Here is a 24143-nt window from a genome sequence, read left to right as displayed (position 1 = left end):
AGGCATTACAAAAAACTTTACAGCCTTGTTATATGCACACTTTACCTTGTTTCATCTACAGTCATTTTCCTTTAAGGGAACAGTGTAGTGTAGTTATGTAATTGTGAAAAACAAAAATTCTGTGATCAGACAGGCTGATTTCAAATCCCCACCCCACTGAACTAGGGAGACTACAGTCAAGTGAATTTTCTGTACCTCATTTTCCATATTATATGGAAATATGATAATATGGATAAGAGCAATGCATTCATCCCTAAATTGTAAGCTTTATAAATTGTAGGCTTTATAATAATAATTATTATTATTATTTTTATTAAAGATGTTAGTATTATTGATTCCTAGTCTCACATTCAATGTACACTTTTGGGCCTATACCGCATCAATTCATCATTTAATTAATCACTTGACCTTTTTTTCATCATCAGGTTAATATATATATATAATCACCATGTGTGTAAAAACTTTATGCTAAATATGTCACATGCAAAATGGTGAAAGGGTAATTTTGAATATAAGGCCCTAAGAAATGATGAGCTTCTGAGACTGAATAATCCAAAATAGGAAAAAAGACCAAATAATGCAATGAATTTCATTTCCTCTCTAACCACATTGAGTCCTTATGATGCTTCTATTCAACTCTAATTCATCAAGATTAACAGCAACAATCTCATCAGTAAACACCTTTCCTCTGCACATGTTCCCAAGTAAAACGCTCAGCCTCTTATTTCTCTTCTACATGTTTAGATTTGGCAAAATATTACTAAGTTCATTAATTTAAGCAAGTTCTAGTTCCAAACTCAATGCCAGATTGCTAAGGAAACTTTCACTTGTCCTCAAATGTGAGAGAAAAACAGATGAATTTATCTTCTGCAGCCTGTAGAAGCCAGTTTACTTTATTCAGACAACTTGCTAACTGAATGATCTGAAGACAATGAAATTACTTCCCAAACCAGAAAACCAAAGTACTTTAAAGCTACCCAGAGGTGTATAGTTAACACATAGAAGTGTGCTTTAGTGCGCTTTGTTATATGAGCCAGCACCATTTTAGTGAAGTTTCAGAGTAATAAAGACTACCTTTTAAATCAAGCCTGAGTAAACAAAATCAACTTTACATCTGTGAAACTAAAAAGTATATGTTTTATATTTCCTTTATATAGGAAAGAAATTGCAGATTCTTTAACCAAAGCAGAAATTAGTGCAACATTAATGGAAAAAATTTCACATGCTAAAACAGAAAATAAAATGGTGTATGCAGATTAAGCTTGGAGATCGAATTATAAGACTTAGTGAATCTCATTAGTACTGTAGGATGCCAATTGATCTTTAAACAGACATTGTGTGGCCTGATTCACTTTTTCTTTGGCCCCATTTGCCGTTCAAACTCTACCTGAGATTGCTAATGACATAAAAGGGCCTCACAGTCCTGTTAGTGGAGAGAAACTAATCAGGCTTGTGTTTCCTCTTCTGCTAAAATCCAGGAATGATTTTACCAAGTTGATTGTTTTTTCCCACAATGGTGCAAAAATTATGATCATACATATTTCACCACAAAGAACTTTATGGTCCTATAAACACTGTCTCCTGTTATGAGCACTAAAATTTTAAGCTAAGTCAAGATATATACCTAAAGTGATTTTTAAATACCAAATAGTCTCATGTAACAATTTTAGTACTCTTAAAGACTTTCCTCACATTAAAAGAAGAATCTACAGATTATTGGGGATACAAACTGGAACTCTAGTATTCAAGTGATAACCTCTTGCTACAAATTTCAGGGGAAAGTTCCAAGTACTCCATGCTTCTTCCATGGTGACTGTGGATAAGCTGCCCCTGGTTCTCAGGTCATGTAAAGATGAGCTAAACATAGGCTTAGGTGGCCCATACTTTGAACTTGGTATTTTCTGAAATCCAGTCAAAACCATTCTGAGAAGACATAACCATGAGCTGGTACTACTGGAAGTACTTTAAAAGTATGTTTTCTAATAAGGAAGGTTAACACAATCTAAACAATAGATCCCCCAAATACATTCTATTATTAGGAATCAAAGCCTCCTACTCCCTATATGCTGCATACAGTCAATCACTTGACACAAAGAGAATATATTCCCACTTAGCCAGAACCACACAGCTCTGCTGACATTTGCTTACATCCATTGATGGTGCTTTTAACACTTCATTTAAGTGTCAAACTAGGTGACAGGCATTAAGCCTGTAGACTATTTAGCACCAAACTGGCAATTCAAGAACATTTTCTACAATTGTCTTCTACACAGTCTCTCCCAAATTATAAAATTAATTAATTAATTTAAATAAACAGATATTCTTTCCCGGCTCTAAGGCACAGACAGCTGTTAACACCACAGAGGTACTTCTTTCACTAAATGAAGTCAGAAGATATGCATAGTCATGCTGTTCAAAATACTGTTTTAGGTGTGGAGCAACATTGTCATAAGATGTATGAAAGCCAAGGAAAATCACAGAAGTAAGGGAATTCATTGCAGCCTGTTTCGGCTGAAGGGAAGAGAGACCGAACTCTCCCACTGAACAAGCAGCACCTTCCAGGGTTACAAAGAGCCTTCTGGAGGTTCAGAAAGACACAGGATGATAGAGAGTGAGAAACTGAGAGAGTGAGAAAGGCAAAGAAGTGGAGATCAAAGCTATCTCTCTGTACACTACAGATATAATCTTTTCTTCCTCTTCTTCACCAGCAATATGGAAGGAAAGGGCTGAAGGTGGAGGGAGAAGTGGAAAAGGAAACCATGCTAATCCAGAATTGTGAAGAAAGAAGACGGCCTTTTGATCTCCACAGGATGGCAACTTTATTGGCTATGCATAAGCAGTTTCCAACCAGCTGATCACCCAGGTATTAACTCAGCCCTCCCATGATCAGTAACCATGAAGGGAGTCATCTGCGGACAGCAGTCAAGCAGAAGGCTTATCTACTCCTAAATGACCGCCAGCCCATGTCAAACCGTGAGGGGAAAGCAACCCCAGAGGAAATGACTGTCTCTCCACAGGCTCTTCCCTGACAAGTACCAATTATTTGCCTTGCGACTCAGAGCAAAACCTCTCCTCAAACGCATATGAATGAAAATGGCACTCATTGTCCAAATTACAACTAGGAATCTCTGTGGTTCTGGATCACCTGTGGTCACTATTTTGACTTCAGTTCAGTCTCTTCTTTAAAGTATGCCAGAAAATGCAGGCATGAAAAAGACTGGCTGTGAATGATTGGATGTAAAGATTGTCTTGTCTGGTGATCTAAAAATGTAAAGACCATTAAGTTATTGGCAGGAAAAGGAATGCCTCCTTTCCGGATTCTCAAGTATTCAATTCACAGTCTTGTTTAGGTGGGGTTTTTCTGACAAGTTTTAAAATATAAAATGACTGAATGACAACTTTTCTTATTTATATTCTTCATTTCTTTCTTTCAACTAGAAAGTGCTTGGTGGTTAAATGCTTTGGAATCAGACTTGGCTCAAATCCCGCTCATCCTGATCTCCTAAACTCTTAATGATATAGTTTACCCAACTATAAAGTAAGAAAAAAGCAATATTGTACAAATAACTGTACCTATGTCATAGGGTTCTTTCTTATAAGCATTAAATAAGACTGAACGCTCAATAAATGACAGTCACGTCTTCATAGCGATAGTAGTTGTCATAAAGTTTCTTATGGTACCCCAGAATTTTAACTCAATCTCCTTTTTGAAATTATTTCTTTCTTCCACTTTATTGGTCTCCTCTAAGCAAAAAGGAAGAGATGATATGGAAGGTAACTACTTAGTTTTACGCTCCGCTATATAAGATAAAGTAGTCAATATTCTAAAGTCTTATTAAAAGTAGGTTTAAAAAAGCTATGAATTCATGAAATATTTAAACATGTTTCATAATGCTTTTTTGTTTTAAAAATGCAAATTAGCTTGCATAACAGCCTTATATAATTGTCGTTACATATGGAGTATGCACAGTGACATCAGATTTTCAGAAATCCAGTTTTTGGATTTGCTTTCCATGCTCTGTGTGATCAGAAGGTTCACTGAGATTTGGCTGTTGTGTCTACTTCTACACCACCTCCTCCTGTATTTTAACTAGTTGAATTTTGGATCTGTTTCTACAATACTTTCCTAGACTCCTGCTTCTGGCTTCACTTATTTTCTTCCTTTCTTATACCAAACTTCTTAATTTATTCTACAGATTACCTTATTCCTGGTTTTAATCTGAGTAACGACTTTGATTTCCTTATATTTTGCCATAAGCAGTCAGCTTGCAGGGCAGTTATGCTTTTATTTTAATAAATAAACATTTTTAGAAGTGCCCAAAATTAACATAATACCTTTGCATGTTTTTATTAACACAGAAGATGACACACGAAGACTCAACTATTCATGATCTTCACTGGCTAGCTGTTATTCTAAGTTTCCTTACTTAAGTTGACAGTCTTACTCTGGTTGCCCAGTATTTTTACTTATAGATATCTACTCAATGTAAAACAAACAAACATCATTGTAGATTCAGAATTTAGCGTTTTGCACCACTTTAACACACACAAGAATATTTCATTTGCCATGGTGAAGTTAAGGGAAAATTTCAAGTAAACTTTCTGTTCTAAGGCATTAAACCATGATAATAATGTGTTAAAGGGCCATTATCAAGATATAAGATTATTTGAATAGGTGCCACAGTATTCAGACAAGTATATTTAAACACCAAAAAGTTTATGAAGAAACTAGTAAGAAATTATTGGAATTACCAAAGAATCTGGGAGAGTGGGGGAGAGGAAAAGAGAGGAAAGGATTCCTAGACAAAGACAGACCAGGGACCCAGATAAGTGTTTCACATAGTGAAACTTACCTAAAAAAATCCTACTTCCCAAAGACCTCCCTCCAACAAAAAAAAGAGAGAGACAGAGGCAGAGAGAGAGAAAAAGAAATAAAGAGAGAAAGAGAGAAAAGAGAAAGGGAGGGAGGGAGAGGGAAGGAAGGAAGGAAAGAACTAGTGGATTTTACTTTATTTGAAATTAGATCTAAGTTTGAACTGAAATTCACTTTTTCACTTAAAAGCAGGTTTTACCAAGAGGAATTGGGGAGAGTTTATAAGGAATGTTTCAAGTCAGTTTCTGAGAGATCACACAGAGTTTTGTTTACAGTGCTGTCCCATCTGCTCCCCTCACCAAAAGCCTAGCTATCCATAGAAAAGAACACACATAAACTCACCACTGAACAAATTCACCTTAAAAAAATGAATTTCTAGGGAGCTATTTTTTCCAAAATCATATTTTTCCAGAATAAACAGTTATATATTGATTAAAAAAAACAGTTATATATCAATTAATAGTAGTATGATATATTTTCCTAGAATAAAAACAGTGGCATTAGGTTAATAAATAAAAGATTCAAAAAAGCAAACACATACTCTTAAGCATAATATTTGAGGTTAAGTATGACACACATCAAAATGAAGTTTGTAATCTGTTTGAAGAAAACCATAGGACTTTGTGAGGTTGGCAGCCAAGTTTTAAAAAAAGAAAGAAAAGAAGAACCGACAACCAATAGATGCTTTTACAGGTTAAATCTTGTTGAAGGTACTTAACCCCCTCAGTACACTTTGATTTATTTAAGCTCACCACGTTTTTCCTAAATACACTCCATTAACAAGTGATATAGACTGTGATTTTAGGCTTGAGGCAAGATATGAAACACAATCTTTCAAGAACTTCATTCATTCGCTGTCCAGGTGTCCTGACCACACCCAACTCTAGTTACTGATCTGAGTTATGTGATGTTTTATTCAAATCAATAGTGTGACTTTAGGACAGCACCCGGCCATGAAATCATCCCAGCAGCCCAATAATTTGGCCTCCCAAGTTCAGATTCACAGCAAGAGTTAAAGTTATCAGAGGAATGATACAGAACTTCATGTTAAATATGAAAGAACACTTCACAAAGACACCTCTGACCTGCAACCTGGCAAATAAATCAGATAAGCACGCCTATTAAGAAAAACATATGTTTATCAAACATCAGTGGCTTATATGGAAAATCAAATTAGAAAAACAAAGCCAGAAATCAGCTTAGCTTCAAGATTATAAATGCCTTTTATCTATTTAAATTAAAAACCTTGGATACTAGCCACTCATAAAATTATTAAATCTGAGAGGACCTTACACCCTCCCCTGCAGATATTTCTCCAAGTGAAGACAGAATTTGCTCTCTGACTCAACCAGCTTTCAGTGATACCCTATTAGTGTGACCCTGTCTTTAATCTACAGCCATGATAAAATGTCCCAACATATACAAACTCAGCACAGTGACTAATGACCATTAATCCCCCTATCTTCAGTAATCTGCCCCTCCAGTCATTTATCATACTGACACTTCACTTTACACACGTGAATAAACTTTAACCAAGAAGGTGAATCAACAAAAATCTCAAAGGTATCTGAAGCTGTAAATTAAACTAGGGAGAGACACAGCAAAGAGAGACAAATAGATCAGATCTTAATGTTTTTGATTTGTATCCAAGGCTGGAAGTGGGGGTAGGGAACTACTGTTCAATCATTTAGATCTGCTAACTTGGAAAAAAAACTACACTATAGAAAGGGGAGGCTGGAAGTAAGAAGAGGTGGCTCCAAAGAGTTAATTTAATCTATTCATCCAACCACTGTGACATATAAGAAAACTTTGTTTTTTTCTGTTTTCTTCAAAGTAACAATTTAATAAATTTCTTCGTGTAGTTGCCTAGATCCCCTTCAGTCAGAAAGTATATCTACTGGGCTAACAGTCTTCTAGGGTTTGTTGTTTGTTGGCTATCATTTAGCTGATGTGAGTTTCTCTTCCTCTATTTTATATTTCATTAACTTAAGTAAAATCCTTTGTCAAATGTAACCACAGTCATGGACCACAGAAAGCTCAAACCAACCTTTCAAAACTGTCTCATAATCATGCAAATTGAATAACTCTAGCCTATAGGCCCTAATGCAACTCGAAGCTCAGTGTGCGACTATAAAAAAAAATTCCGAGGTCCGTGTGTGTGTGCGTGCGCGCGCGTGTGTGTTTTAAGGCTTGAAATTGGATCCTTGATTGAAACCAGAATCTACCAAAAGGAAAGAAAGAAAAGTTGAGTCGTGGTTCTGTTCACTCGTAGTAAAAGTTTCTTAGGGACTGTAAGAACACTGTATGTAAGGGTGGATACAGTGTTTGTACTCTTACAGCAGCAGGATCCCATTGCAGCATCCTTCCAACACTTCATATGGAGAGTTTCAGCACTATTTAATTATTCCCCCAAATTCTAAATTCAGCCTTGTTTTCCCTTGCCAATGAAAATTCCCTGGCAACTAACTGTTGCCTTTCAGATACTTGCAACAAACTGCCTCTTTTCCTTCTAACCCAGCCAGGCAGAGTGGCTAGTTTATATCCTACCGTAAGGAGTTATTTCCTAAAGTTTCTTGATAATCGAATTTAATTACAGACTTTGGTTACATAAAACAACTACTAATAACCCCTTGTGCTCGGAAGAGGAGGGGCGAATTGGAGGACAGGTTCAGGAATCCTGGCGGGTCTCTGGGCCCCCAGTTCTCGGAGCACATCTCCCTCCGCGAAGCAGCGGCCGAGAGATGAAACTCATTTGGCTCATCCTGAGGGCCCAAGCTCACCACCGCCTGCGGCTGCCCCCTCCCACCCTGCAGCTCAGACGGGCGTGCCCTGAACTTGGCAAAAGGCCGAGGTCTGCGAGGTGGCTTGGGGTGGGGTTGGGTGGGGGTAGGGGGTTCATGAGGGATGAGGGGACAAGGACAACCCAAAGTGCGAACTAAGAACCTGTTCGCCTAAAACTCCTGCCGGCATCGAGCCCATCCGCCCTTAGAAGGGAGAGGTCTCCGAAGTGCAGTACGGCGTTTGATTGTGAAAAGGGAGAGGGGGCGTGCAGGGGGGATGAAGGACGAAGAGAGAAGACGCAGGATTACCTGAGCAGAGACATATTAATCCAAAGAGGTAAAAGTGAGCAGACTCCGCGATCATTGTCCTCGGGTGGATCCTGCATACAGTCTCATGCCAAGAGGAGGGAGTAGAAATGGGGTGCCCAAATTTATGAAGCCACACACCACATACACTACACACAAAGGCTTAATATAAGCAACGTGGGTCAGTCTGCCAGTTTTCAGAGCAATTACTTGTCGACCTTTCCGGACGCTTGTCAGTATCTCAAAGCCCTTCTCAAACTAAGAATTTCAAGGGTTGCCTTCTCTGGCTCCAGGGCTTGCGAGGAGGCTCGGCCACTTCCAAGGACCATCCAAAGCGAACAACAAAGAGCCGAAGCAGAACAGTTGTGCGGTTTCCTGCCTCCGCGGTCTTGCCCAGCCTCCCGGAGTGCTCCCCCACACAGAGTGCCCGAGCGCGCGGCGAGGGCAGGCGCGGCGGCCGCGAAGTTGGGGTGTGAGAACGGGCTGCGGAGAACCAAGAAGCGCTTCTCCGTCTCCAGGCGAGCCCAGTCAACAGAGGGCCGCCCACGGCGGCGGCAGAGGCAGCCGAGGCAGCAGCGGGAGCTCGGGAGGATAGGCACAGGGTGCCGGGGGTGTGCCTGGGTGACTCCACGCTCCGGCGGCGAGCGAGGGGGCGGTGCGGCGGCAGCGGTTCCCTGGGCGGGCCCTTGTTCCCATCACTTGGGAGATGCGGAGGGGACGGGGTACAGCGGCAGGTTCGCAGACACACGCACGCCTCCCCGGCGCCCCCAGCCCCGCACGGCGCTCACCATCTCCCCCGACCCCTCGCCCGCAGGGGCGCGCGCAAGCAACCCCGAACTCCTCGCGGCTGGGACACTGGAGCCCAAACTTCTTGAGGGTGGCTGCCCGCAGCTCTGGCTCGTGCTTGCTGCAGACAGGCAGCTCCCCAGGACGGCGGAGAGGGGCGCGGAGGATGCTGCCGCTGACGGGAGCGACGGCAGCCGCGGCTCACCCAGCTCCTCCGGGGTCTGCAACGTCTGAAGTTTCCGCTCTCACGCAGCCTCTTCTCAGGCTCAATTGCTTGTGGGTTTCCCCCAACGTCCGCGCGACTCCCAGTTTCCTCCCTCTCCTCCCAGGCCGGTGAATACTTAAAGGAGCCGCGCGGTCCTTTCCATGCTACACTCTACACTGTCCACAGGCTGGTCTGGCAAGGTCAGCTCCTTAATATTTCCATCCACAAGTCAGGGGTGCCCGACTGCGCCCTCAGGTGAGAATCAAACTGCTCGAGATCAGAAATCCAAGCGAATGGGAACTTGCCTTGCAGCTCTCGCCCCCCTAGCTCCCCTGCACCTTTCTCCAAATGGAACATCCCAGCCAGACTTCAAAAATCCTCCTGGTCCAGCTTTAACCTTTTCCTTACCGCTTAGAGAAGTTGAAATAAACTCTCAAACAACTCTACCCTCATTCTTCCCCGTTCCCATTAAAAATAAATAAATAAATACAATCAAATTTGGGCAAACAAGCCTTTAAGACAGGAAGTAGACAGATGACTATATACATCAATAAATAGGCACTCTTTTTAAAAAAATCACTTTCTTTTAAATTGAAGTTGTTGAAGGTAATGTATGAAAGCTATTTAATCCAACTGAAGCAGGCCTGGACCGTGGGATCTTTTCCTTATATTTAAGGAAGAGCCTCTCCTTCGACTTCACTGACTCCGGGTATTAAAATGTTAACAATGGGGAAGTAATTAAGGAAGAAGGACAAACGCAAAAAACATTCTTGACTACCCCAGAGTTTGCGGTTTATAATGAGGTTATAAGAGAAACCATTGAGCATTTCAAAACCAGAGGGTGTGGGCTTTGACACACCCACCCTGAAATCCCAACCTACCAGTTCTGAACTCTGCTACCATGCCAAATCTGTTTTCTCTTCTGAAAAATAGGGACTCTCGAGATTTACAAATACGAATAAATTATACCCAAGGCAAAACAAACCTGACACATCTGACAGGCATTCTTGCATTCATCTATTAATTCTTTCTGTCAATTAAATAAGACACTGGATGCAAAACACTGGGTGTTGAATGCCCAATAAATGGTAGATACTGGTTTGTAGAAATCCCCTTCCTAATAAATACTTACTTACAAAGTTATGTACAATAACTTCAAAATTATTGTTTGATACCTATCAGGATATATAGCAAAACCTGCTTTCAGTGGTTATCTCTGGAGGAGAAATATGTGATAGATCAGGGGTGGGTATGGATTTGCTCTATTCTGTACAATGTTGTGCTTTTCTTTTTAACGTGAGCACGTACATCGCCTAATGAAAGCTGAAGCTTCAAAAGCAAATCATATGTTCATTTGGGTTGCTGCTGGTACAACCAGTGACCTTGGAGCAGCCTTTTGTAGAAAGAAACTCTGTTTAACAGCAACTATCTCTGAAAGTGAAAGATAGTTTAATCCTGAGAAAGCTGACTGAAAATTCAGTAAACAGGCTGGAGATAAGAATTCAAAGACTCTAACCAAAATCTTTCCAGCAATAAAAACAAGAATGTGCAGTAAATGCTGAAAAACACACATTGATTTGGTCTTTGTGAAAGGATGTTTAGTGAGAAACGCATAATATATATCTTTTTTCTTAGGATAAAATATGCTTTTAAGATAAGCCTACCTACTAATAGAAAATAAATGAACTAAAGCATAGTACTTGAGAAAGAGAAAGAGAGGGGGAGAAAATCCTTCAAATCCTCATGTCATGTGAGTGCATTTGAAAAAGATTATTTTGAATGTCCATGTAGTAAAGGATATTAGGATGTTTACTTTTAAATAGAAAGTGGAGTATGTGTAAGGATTCCTACTGCACTGCTTCTCCCAAGTGGAACTCCTGGTCTCTAGAAGTTGGCTAAGATTTCTCAAGACCTCCTTTAACATTTGTCATTTCTCACTGTCATTGAATGGAAACCATATTCATTCTTATTTATCCCATTATTTTTCAAGTTAGCAACATTCCTTCACCCCAAAAACACCTCCCTCTTACTCCTAGAGATGATATTACCTAGCAGAGTCAGCAATAAGATTCATCAAGAGGCTAACTTTTGGCCAGCTCCCAATGAGGGCCATCATCATCAACTCATATGTGCTGATCCTTGCTTCTTCCCCTGCCTTATCCACAGTGTACTTTTATGTCAATTACATCAGTAAAGATGGCATCTGAAGACAAGAATTTGTATTCAGAAGGTATTAGAGATCTGTAACAAGTGAACCTCAATGTACCTGAGAATTTCTGCAACTACTTCCCTTCACTCACTCACTTTCAGCCAAGCAAACTAGCACTTAGTACATATAAGCTATGTGCAAGGAACCATATAGTGCTCTTTAGGGGCAAGATGCAAATAGAAACTCAGCACCAGAACCTCAGAGCTCTTCCTATCGGAATCTACACAAGCTCAGAATGGAACCTATCTGAAGAGGTAAAAACATAGTGTACTTGGGGTTAAATGGCAGCTCAGTGTATTCCTGGAAATAGATGAATCACAGCAACTTGTCACCTTTCCATTTTTATCCCTGATAAATATTAAATTACTAGAAGAATGCATGAAATGTTCAATGTGTCTGTATATGTGTGCCAGTGTGAGTGTATACACAAGAATACAGCACCTACATACATCATGTTTGGGCACTTTGGCATGTGCATAGCACCCTGTCTTATTCCAAATTGGTTGGGAGACAAAGAGTAAGGTAAGGAGACAGTGTTTTTTGTTTTCATTTGCACTCAGAAACTCTGTTTTGATCACTATGATCTGAATGAGTCGTGGGTTCTAAAATTCCATTTGGAGAAGGTGGGTCTTACTTGGAGCTTATGAAACTCAGGGTCCCTAAAATGTCTCCTTGAGAATTTTGAGGAAATCTGAAAGTAGTAATTTCTAGTAGCCCTGTGAATAGATGCTTCTTTGGCAGTCACAATTTTAAAGCAGTAATGTCTTTTGGGTTGATCTGATCTGGTTTTGTCTTTCACATGAGTAGTTACAAGAACTCAGGAAATAACAAAACTCCCAGGTTCTCTCCAGGGATTCCAGATATCACTTACCCACATCAGAGGGAGCAGAGAGGAACTCCTGAGGGAAGTACAAACCAGACCACTTTTCTCTTTCCTCTCTTAGGAAGAAGACTTAGAATCAGACCTCCCCAGGATGCAGCACAAATTCTGTAAGATCTGGTGAGAAGCAGTGTGAAACATACAGCACACACTAAGGCTGTGCTACGTATTCCTAGACACCACCTCTCAGGGTGCAAAAGCTAGGTTGGCAATTTTTATGCAACAATGCTAAATAATCTGTGCAATCTTTGGTATCGAAGTTGACAAACTAGATTGAATATTTGAATAATTTAATATTTGAGTATTTTTCTAAGTTTGGATATGAGAAGTCCATTCAAAAAGGAAACTAAAGTAACCCTCATAAAGGAAGAATAAACTCACATTTGTTGGAACATCTGCATTTCAAGAAGGTATGCATTGCTCACTCAATGCCATGCTGCTACTCTAGTAATATCTCAGTCCCATACTCCTGATATTTAAGAACTTCAGTTTTCCTTACTAAACTGCATGTAGTAGTTACCAAGGGGAAACCTTGGTTTTGTTTAAATGAGGAATGCTATTGTTGCTTAATGGATTCTAGTTGTCATATGTGACAGCAAGAAGTAACATGTAATAAATCACACTTGGTGGGGTATAGCTTCACATGCAATAGGAGTTCAAGGGAGACAGATGATTTAGGATTAGAGTAGTTTGAAACAAAAAAAGAAAAAATGCTTGGTAGGATTTTAAAATATGTGTAACTTCATTCCTGTTCACAAAAGAGAATAAAGTTTACCGTGATACTTTCTTTCAAATATATACAGGGCACATTTTAATACCATGACTTTTGTTTGTTTGCTTCTGTGCCCTTTCGAACGGGTAATAATGGTCCTAAACCAGGAACCAGAGGGAGGAGAGGTTTCCTGGGTTATCTGTCTTTACTTACTTAGGACTTAAGGTGTTGTCACCTGGGCCAATGTTTTCAATTGAGAAAAGGGTGGCATAGGGCTCCATGGGCCTCACCTAATCATGCTGTCCAGCCTCAGAATGACCTCCAGGGCTCATATAAAACTATAACCTGTGATACACTCTGCTTTGCTGTGAAATCGCTGACTGTGTTTGCCTTTTATCGTCTTGGGGACATTGTAGATGTTCTCAGACTAGATGCTATATTGCTGAGTCCTTTTGGTAGGATCTAGGACTTTAACTGTTATCAACTGGGTCTCACTAGAATGTACCCCTGTAGTTTTAAGATTCATTTTTGGAGATAAAGGAGAGGACACTGGGAGGTAGCACTGATTGAGGGAGATGTTTGGGGCCCTTTACAAACATTATCTGATCTAATTCTCACCATGGTCATGTGAGCATTATTATCTTTATTTGGAGATGAGGTTGAAAGAGTAAACCATTAACTGAAAGTTCAGAGATCCAGAAACTATGGATCTAATATTCGAACCAGATTGTTTTGAACCAAAGAACAAGGGGGAGAAAAACAAACAAACAAAAGAGTTCCAAATAGGATAGGCTGGCAAGACTGGAGTCAATGCATTTAAGGATTTGCCAAAGTCTTTAATATGCAAATAAGCATGCTGAGTCAGGACCCTCCCCCTTCCCATCCCTAAGACTGTCTGCAGAGCCCATAAAACACTGCTTATTCTATGCCTTGCTACTGCTGTAGTAATATAGCCAGTGGTCCCACCTGAAGAATAAGATCTTCAGCTTTCCCTGACTAAACTTCATATGGTACTTCCTTGGGGAAAAACTTACTTGTCTTGAAATGAGGAATGCAGAATTCCTTACTGAGAACGACTGGACATAAGCAACTGCACTTGTAGGCCATACTTCCTGGAGCAGCCAGAGGGGTTCTGTCAGAACCTGAGTCAGACTCTGTCTCTTCTCTGCTCAAAACTCTCCACTCTCACTTAGGGTGAAAGCTCACTCTTTCCAGAAGTCTACCAGCCTCACATGAGCTGGTTTCCCAACCTTCCCTAACAGCATCTCTTCCCTTCTATACTGCTCCACTTTGCCCCACCACAGGAACCTGTATGCTCTTCCTAGAATTGTATCAGGCATTCACCTGCTTCAGAAATTTTGCTGGAATACTCACTTCCATAAATCTGCAAACTTACGCTCTTTTTTTCTCAGATTTTAATAAAAATCAAACCTCAGGGGAGCTTTTTCTGGCTACCAGCTTTAAAATTACATCTTTACACAATACTTTCATAACTTTTTCATGATTCGTTTTTCTGTGTTTTGTATGTTTTTCTCCATAGCACTTATCCTGACATAATATGCTACATATTTTCTTATTTATTTGTATTGACTGCTCCATTCCTCTTAGAATGTTATATGAGGTCAGGGATTCTTGACTATTTTATTTACTCTTATATTCCCAGCATCCAAAATAGTGCTTCGAACCTCACAGGCAGTCAAATGTTTGTTGAATGAGTGAATGAATGAGTCTTATTTCACTGTTAATTAATCTTTTTTAAAAAAAGCTTCTTTAGTAAACCTATTTCTATATTTCTAAAGTGTATTTTTACCCAATATATATGCTTTGGTCATTTATCCACATTAACTAACAGAGAGCTAATAGGGAATGTCATACATGGAGTTGATGTCTTAGTGGACTTCAGTGACTTGAAAAGCAAGGTTCTCACTAAGTAAGCACTACTGACTTGGGTCAGATTATTTGGGAACAAAGCGGTTGGAATCTTAGTTTAAAGTATATAATGTTCCAATTAGAAGCAACCTGCAAGATGAACTTTCCATAAATAAGAAACCTGAAGCCTAAAGGAACTGACTTTCCTCAAAACTCTCCTTTAACTAGGTGCTGTATTCAAAACTAGAACCTCGTCCTTCAAATTGGTAGAGATTTCTTTCCATTAGAGCAGGAGGTTGATCAGAAATTTTTGATCAAGACTCTACCTTTAGAATACTTCCATCATTATCTATGGTACAGTATAATACATATTATGTTATTATTATGTTATAGTGTTACATATTTCTGACTTATTTTCAATAATGTGGGAAACACGGCTCTTTTTTTAAATCTCCAGCTCCTAATAGAATAAAAAATAATAACAACAGCCAACATTTATATAGTATTATGTGCTATAAAGGAACTTTTCTAAGTATTTTATATATTCTCACTAATTTAAATTTTCAAAAACACATTATTAGATCAGTTACCATTATTATCCTATTTTATACATGAGGAGATGGAGGTGTTAAGTCACTATGAGGCCGAGCACAGCCGTGGCTCCCTGGATCTTACCTTGACAATAGATGATGAGGTGCTGCTAAAAGGTGATTAAAGTTATTCTTACTAATTTGGTTCTAGCTGGAGAAAGCTATCAATATATAAGTTTTGTTTTGTTGGTTTGAAGATCTACTTTGATTTTGGGAGTAAGTACAAGAAAATAATTCTAAAGTGTAAGGATCTGTAGTTCTGTATGGAATTCAGATGTTTAGATCTTTTTTATTTTATGACCAAAATGTTCAAAAGGATTTTGCTTCTCTTAACTCTGATAAGAAAGCATAGAAAAATATATAATACAACTTTGTTAACACACTCAAAGTATACTGAAAAACATAAAGATGGATTATATTTATAAATTGCAATAGAATTTTGCTGTCTTTTGGTTTCTTCCTGATATATCTAGAACCAGGAATATACTATTCTTATCCTGAATTAAAATTCTCTTAAGTTGGGATCACAGTTAACATCTGCACAGCTGAATGACACTCCATAGGCTTACAATTTGAATACAAATTGACTATTTTGTAAGTAATTTACATTATGTTTAATTCTGCAGATGTGTTTTACCAACTGCTTACTATTTTTGGTTTTTCATTGATTTACAAAAAAACCTTTCAAGAAATATTTAGAAAATTAAGGTATATATTGGGATTTACGTCTCATTTTGTAAATTCATTATGTTTAGTCCCACATGCTGCTTTGTTTATTCTGAATCTTTTAACCAGATTGTAAAGTTACTTTAATCAGCTCATTGTGAAGTATTATGTTGATTTGAAAAACATCTTGAAATTCTATTAGAGTTTCCTATTTAGAGGTTATTTTCTTGGTCAGCAAATAAAAAGCAGACCTAAATATTTAATGTTATACTAACTTTGTAAAAAGAATATCCAAGTCTATCATGAATGAAAATAATAATAACAGCAATAACAAATAATTCATTAAATTGTATTATTATATATCATATTGGAAGTTTTATGTTATTTATTTCATAGCATATTAATGTATCTCTCTTGTAACTTACAGAAAAATGACTTCCCATTTCAAAAGTTAAATTGAGGCTTTGGGATTTTATAGCTTTATGGTGTAATTGAGGACTAGGATTCTAAATATGGAGGTGATCATTCTTGTGGATAAATACTGAATCCATAACCTATAGTGGTCCCTGAAAACACAACTGTTGTTGAAAATTGATATGAAATGTAAATCTACTGTCTAAACAACAAGGATAATTATGTATTTTCCTAAGAGTTTAATCACCTCCTCTCTAGTATCCTGGCCATTTTCCAAAAAGAAGTCATCCAATTCTTTTATTCTAAGTCTTTGTTGATTTGATCTAATCTCATCTTCTCAATTTCCTATCACTATATACTACTTTAAACCTGCTTTCTTACACCTAAAAGGTAGAATTTCACCCATACTGTACATATCTTATTGCATTTAAGTATCATATGAGTATCTTTGAAACAAAACAGATGTTTGCTGAAGCCAGTAAAACAACCTTACCAAGAAAACCATCATACAGAGCTTTACCTTTTATTCACAGATTTCTAATCATTATTTTTTACCTACATGTTTCAACTACCATGTAAACAATTGTTTTGCTAATTATAGCATGTTAATGTTGTGCCACAAATATTATTAGAGTATAAACTAATAATATTGCTTGCATTCCTATATTCAGATGCTAATTTTTTTCTAATGAGGTTTCATTTATTTCTCTTCAAAATATAGGAGTAATAAATGGCTACATATTTAGGTTAATGCCAATTGTCAATAAGACACATAGAATATGATTTTTAAAAATCATATTAGGAATGTTGTCTTGCTAGTCAAACTATTAATAAGTTAAATTTTAATCATAAGCAGTCTATTGAAGCAATACATACACTCCACAATTTAAGCATCTTAATTGTTTGGAGTTACCATGCAGATTGTTCAAATGGTCTTAAACCAACATATATAAGAGCTGAAGATCACAGACAACAATGAAGAACTATTACACAATTCTTAACACCTAAAACTTTCACTTTTGTTTCCCAATAAGCTTATTGTTTATTTGTCCAAGGGGTGGCTTTTGTTTTCATTACAACTGGTTAATAAATGAAAAATGTTTGTATTTCACAAGTATGCTTGATCTTCACAGATCTTACATTGCACATCAGAAAGTAAACTATTTTCTTTTAGCAAGGGCAATAAATCAAGACATAAGGCTTTTTCTAAACAATTACCTTTGCAAACAAATATAAACTTAAGCACAAATTATTATTTTGCTAATTGTTCTTTCAGCTGGGAGTGTATATTGCTTAACATTCAACTATCATAACTATTGGCCATGACCATAATATGACTATATATATAGTCTAAATAGGAATTAACCTGGATGTGCTATATGCATTCTATCCAAATCACATTATATTAGTTAGCATCACTTATTTCTTGATTTTCCTTTAAATCCTACATTTGGCTAATTGTGCAATAACAGTTTGAAAAATTCAATTATCTTCCCTTTCCTGGCGAAATATGAACCATAAAGTTAGAATAATTAAAGGAAAGGCATCAATTTCACACTGGATGCCTTAACTGATCACTTTTTAAAGATCAGATCTTTATCTGGCAAATCCATCTGTTTTAAATAATTGTGCATTTTTGTCAATTCTGTTTTACTCATAGAGAAATGTACAAAACACTTGGCAGGGTCTAATTAATAAACCAGATTATCCACTATACTAGATTTTTCTGATCTTGTCTCTTTAATATTTCACAACAGTGAGAATACTAGAAAAGGTGATAATGAGATAGAGATGTTTCTTTAGACATGTTTTTACATCTTAGAACATCATTAAATGTGTTTTCCAGGTGGAAACTACATGATTAAGGGGCTAGAATGCAATATGAGGAGCTTGCCTTTTAGCCTAGACTTCCCCTAGGTAACTCTTACTTATTCTTTGTTTCCACTGAAAATCTTTTCCCCAGAAAAGCCCTCCCAGACCTTCCCCAATAGATCAGGTGTGTCTGTAAAATGCTTAGAGAAACTTTGACTATTTCTCCATAGCACTGATTTTAAATAATGGTTGTGAAAATATACCTTTTAAGCCTACCTTTTCTTCAAGTCTTATGAACTCCACACTGGTAGAAAAGATTTCTCACTTATTCACCAATTATATTTTTAGCTCTTATCAACATACAGTGAACATAATTTTGTGCTTACACTCCTGCATAATATACTAACTTTTGAGAAATAGTTAGACTAAGAGGAGGAGATAGTGTAAATGCAGATATCTGGACTTTCATGCCTCTTACATTTAATCTAACTGTCCAGTTCTTCTAGGAAAGGGGCAGTAACTAGAAAGTTGACTCTATTTTGGCGTTCTCAAACCAGCAGGGAGGAGGAGGAGATCTGTCCTCCCTTCCTGACCCAGAGGATATCTGGCTCTGTCCAGACACATTTGTGGGTGTCACAACTGGGTGTAGGAGGGAAGAAGTCACTCCTGGCATCTCGTGTTCAAAGGCAAGAGATCTGCTAAACATCATACATCATACAGCAGAATCTCACCCACAACCATGAACAGTCTGGCCCAAAATATCAATAGTGTCAAGACAGTCTTGTTCTAGTCTAACTCTAATACATTTTGATGGCTTTTTTTTCTTGTGAATATGAAATAAGATAGTGGACATGTGTCTTGTGAATGGGGTAGGTTAGGTTCTAACTGTAAGCTTAGGCAAGCTTCTGTGTATATCTACTGCATAGGAAAATATTGTAACTATTGTAAAATTCTATGCAAACACAGACCAAAGTGTTATTAAATACTTTTATATCATAAAAAGAAAATGTAATTACATTCCTGTGGTAAATTACGTATTAGATTTTATATAAAAACACATAATTTTTAATAATGTTTTTAAATTCCAGTGTGTACTTGGAATTAAAGGAGTAAGATGATATATAAAGGTAAGGCAAAGTGTGAAGTTGAACTGGTGTGGACTTAACCAGATACATGCTATTAAGAGTTGATCAGAAACCCTTTATGGTGCTAATTCATAAATGCTACCATACTTGTCATGATCCAGCAGACAGTAACACAATTTTGCTTTTGTGCAGACAAGGCTTTGAATGAGCATACAGTAAATGCTACCTGTTGATATATTTCAGAGCATGTAAATATACTTTCATTTGTATTTCCTTAGTAAAAAAACCAGATACATCAAATATTTATACAACTTGCACTATACTAGAAGATAAAGGAATGTCTGAGGCAAATTCTAAGTCAAGAGTGCTTAGCGTTTGATGAGGCACAATATTTGTAAAATGCATAAAAATATCTCTGTCCTTGGTAAGCTAGGTAACCATGGATATGTTTCTTATATCTTTAAGACCTCTTTCCTTTTACATTAAGAGAATAGCAGTTCTTAGAGGAAGATTAAAACAAATAATACAACTAAAGTGCTAAATATGGTGTTTAGAGTATGCAAAGATTAAATATAAAGTGATTCTTATTGTTGTGATTTCATTGTGAAGATGAGAGCACTACCCTGGGAACTTCAGGATTAAGTTTATACTCAGTAGTGGAAGATTGCAAGGTTTTATTTTTTTTTCACTTAAAACAAAGTATATAAGGGTTGTTGCCTCAGAGATTGTTCAGAAAGTTATAAACACAGTTTAAAAGACATCTACATACAACAAACTTCTAAAATAACTCAAAATTTAATTGTATTAAGGCACTTTGAAATCAGTACAGTATTTAGAAACCAATATTCTCAAACAACAGCATATCAGTGGGCATCTATTTTTGAATAGTCCAACTGGGTATATGCTAAAATCAAAGTTGCCATGGTATATCTGAAATGTGATGGTCTGGCAGTGCTCAAATATTGTTAATGTACTACTCTCAAAGTATATCCCCTCTTAAATGTTATGACAATAGGTAAACATGGTTTTAAAACCAACCAAGGATTAAACTTCCTAAATTAGAAATTTGGAATTTAAAAGATGTATTTTTCATTTTATTCCTCTGACAAAATGATAAAACCTGTCTAGGACAGTATTTCATTACAAGTTCTGAAATGTACACCCTGGCTTACATAGGGTCTAAAGTTAAGAGAATGAAAATAAAATACTCCATGTCTATATTTAAGCATCATGAAATTAGCTTTCTTATTCATTCTTATTTATTTGTGGGTAGATGAGACGTAAGGGCGGGAAACACTAGCTTTTAGAATCCATCAGTAATTTAAGGCTGGGAGGTCCAGAGACGTTTTCTCTGACATAATAATAGTGATGCGTATTGAATAAATTAACTTTCAAAAACTTAGTAAGGAATACTAAAAAAAAAACAAACCAGAAAACAAAAAACTCTTCAGAACCAATGTAACCTTGAGTGAAAATATTGCTTTGTATTAAAATTAGATTTTCATCAAGATTTTCTTCACATCGCTTATTATGCAAATAATCCTCACACACTCTTTGAGAAGTTTCATTAGTCCATCATAAAATTCAAACAGTAGTTAATATAATAATAATAATATAATAAATTGATATTAAAACAGGAAGCTTAATATTAGTACTGGGAAACTTTTTATTTGTAAAACAGAAATTAGCCAAGAGGCATTAGTTTAGCTCAAAGATAATTCTCTCCCTTTCCTGCCACTACGAAATGGGGAAAAGAATCTCCTAATGAAACTGTTGATACTGGGAATCTGAAGCTTTTGAAATTCCCTTCAAAGACAGGATAGCATTTTTCACTAGGGTATTTCTTCATGAATGTTCCCGTGGACTACGAATTTTGCATTGTAAATTCACTATACAGCAAATTATCAGAAACATAATTTAAAATTCAAAAGACAGGTTGACAAGAAGTCTCCTTATATTTTATTTTTGTTATCTTTATTCATGAAGAAAAATACATTCTCTAGGAAATGTTTCAATTGGCTGATGGTGTTTAGCATGCAATGCTCTATTGCCCTCTGCTGGCTGGAAAATGATAAATAAAACTTCCCATCTGCTCCTTAACTACATGGGGGCCTTAAAAACTACTTAGGGAAAATAAAGAGATAGTTCAAAAAAATAAAACAATATATTAGAGTGATAGGGAATTAAAAAAAATAAATTTCTAAAACATTCTTATGGCATTTCAAAAACTCCCTAAGTTTTTCTTATTTCAAATTTGTTTTTGTATTAGCTGAATTACTTGATTATTTTCAGTAACCCTAAACATTCTTATTAGTTCAAGAAAACACATTCTATTTCATCATTTCAGAGTGGTAATTGCCAAACTCATAGTAGTCTAGGAATTCTTGGGATTTACCAACAAGATATGTATGATAGTCTCATTGCTGGCACATATGTGGAATATTTTTATAATGATATATATCTATTGTGAGTTTATTCAAGACATATTTTTATCTAGTTGAAAGCATATTCTCAATGTACTTTTAGTAAAAGTGTAAATTATAGCTGGATATCAAAGTTCTTTACTAATTAAACAAGTGATTTATTTGGTACATTTCAGTCTTGTTTAAATCATTCTTTATATGCTATTCACATCTCACTGAGAAAAAACTAACACTGTTGTATAATGGTGCATAAATTCTTTAATAAAAATAACAGTGACAATGTCCCAAGGGACATAAAATGCATAGACTGGTGAAATTACCTGCTTTCATTTCAGCACTGCACACTGGTTTAATGCTTGATTACATTTATTTCAAAAACATTTCCAAGGAGTAACTTTACCACCCATGGCAAAAGATGCAGTCATTATCATTAAGGGGGCCTTGCCAGTTTTTCTAAAAACTTGGGTTAAAAGTTTAAAACAAAGCTGTCACTGTTATTTTTTCTAACTTTTGGCTCATATTTTGAATCTGGGATTTTAAAAAAAATTTCAATAGTTCCTCTCAGCTACAGTATAAGCTGAAATAATCTGGTTTTCATTTCTCTGAATATATTTCTTGGGAACCAAAACTTGGGTCATGGTTCTTTGAAATAGGCTTTCTTCCATGAGCTCTGCCTTCCCATTTTATCCACAGAACTAGTGTCTATTATGAATCAAGAGGATAATTTTTCTCCATGGCTTTCCTGCCAAAACAACTGTCAATCTGTCTAAAAATTTCTGGAGTAAATGGTATTTTCTAACTTACTCTAACTACCTATATTCTAGAATGTATTCACATTTCACACTTTTCAAGAACATGTTTTCAGTCCAATCTGTAAGACACTTGAACTCTTTAGTTTTCCATAAACTGAAAAAAGGTTTCATCCTAAAAAATATAATTATAGCAATGAAATGGAAAGTACATTTTTTGCTTTTCAATTGACAAATGAGATTTTAAAAATGCACTGTACAGGTTTTAACATTTAATCTTCATAAAAACACTAGAAAAGTTTCTTTTTACAATTTCCATCATATGACATAGGAACATAGGAAAATGTTCAGAGAGAGAGGAGACTTGTTCAGATTCAACAGCATCCTGTAAATCAAAAGCCAGGTCTACCAGTCTCCAAGTTTGTGGTCTTTTTTTTATGACAATTCACAGCCTCTAAGCAGGGGAAGCTGAGCTGGCAATCTATTTGTATTAGAGTTTTAAAATGATCAAGTATTTGATCCATTAATTCCAACTCTGGGAAGCTAAGGAAATATTCCGTATGTAATAAAAGATGTCCATGGCAGCACGAATTAAAATAATTTGGGAATAAGGGTTTGAAAAAGAATAGAAGTGGCTAAATTTCTAATAAAATAAAAATGGATATTCACAGAAACTATGGTATGCTGTTTAGTATAATATTAGTCATTAAAAATAATAGTTATGAATTATTTGAAAAGCTGAGATGCTTAGGATAAAACGGTCAAACAAAAGTTTATATATTACATAACTAAATTGGAAATGACAGGTTTGTAGGTACTGACAGAGAGGCATCCTGTGTATCATTAGGTACAAAAAGTTAGTTATGAAGCAATAATATGTATTCTATGAAAACACATTTTGAAAAAAATATATATGTCCTGGTATATAGGACATATATATGTACTGTATCAACCTGTTGATCTAGGGGATAAAAACAGTGATTTTTACAGTATACAGTTTTATACTAATTAAATTTTATAACATACCACTTTTAGAGATAAAAAGTATAAACATATAATATTTACAGTGAGTACAGCTATTTTGAATACATCAAAATAATAATACTTGATATTTTAGGGTGAGGGAATGTGTATATATATTTATATATATACTTTTTAACTTAAAATATTTTCAATATATTTGTGTTTTATTGAAAAAGCATGAAATGAGCATTATAGAAACATTTGAAGCTGTTTCCAACTTTTACATCAGGTTCCTTCTTCCTATTTCTCTATCTTATAGATTTTTATGAGAAGTACTATTTTACTTTGCTGTTCTTTTTTTTGATATCATTAATGTACAATTATTTGAACAACATTATGGTTACTAAACTTCGCCTTTTAGCATGTTCCCCCACCACATACCCCATTACAGTCACTGTCCATCAGCATAGTAAGATGCTAGAGAATCATTACTTGTCTTCTCTGTATATACTGCCTTCCCCATGTCCCTACCCCCCTACATTATGTGTGTTAATCATAATGTCCTGTTTTCCCCCTTATCCTTCCCTTCCCACCCATCCTCCTCAGTCTCTTTCCCTTTGGTAACCATTAGTCCATTCTTGGGTTCTGTGAGTCTGCTGCTGTTCTGTTTCTTCAGTTTTTTCTTTGTTGTTATACTCCACAGATGAGTGAAATTATTTGATACTTGTCTTTCTCTGCCTGGCTTATTTCACTGAGCATAATACCCTCTAGCTCCATCCATGTTGTTGCAAATGGTAGGATTTGTTTTCTTCTTATGGCTG

At 36.5% G+C, this 24143-nt stretch overlaps 1 protein-coding gene across 8 annotated transcripts in view; it reads right to left on the bottom strand.

Moving 5' to 3' along the window:
• ROBO1 (roundabout guidance receptor 1) overlaps positions 1-24143 on the bottom strand; it is a 1104481-nt gene that overhangs the window by 411195 nt on the left and 669143 nt on the right. The window contains exon 1 of one of the 8 annotated variants that reach the window (XM_073231809.1): positions 7963-9146. The exons of the other annotated variants lie outside the window; for them this stretch is intronic. Coding sequence (XP_073087910.1) covers positions 7963-8017 — 55 coding nt within the window. The 5' untranslated portion in view covers positions 8018-9146. Of the gene's footprint in view, positions 1-7962; positions 9147-24143 lie in introns of those variants that run through there. 8 annotated transcript variants of the gene reach the window in all.

This window comes from Manis javanica, chromosome 3, assembly GCF_040802235.1.
Source record: "Manis javanica isolate MJ-LG chromosome 3, MJ_LKY, whole genome shotgun sequence".
Lineage (NCBI taxonomy): Eukaryota > Metazoa > Chordata > Mammalia > Pholidota > Manidae > Manis > Manis javanica.
The sequence above is the reverse complement of the archived record's forward strand: the minus strand, read 5'-3'. Positions and strand labels throughout refer to the sequence as shown.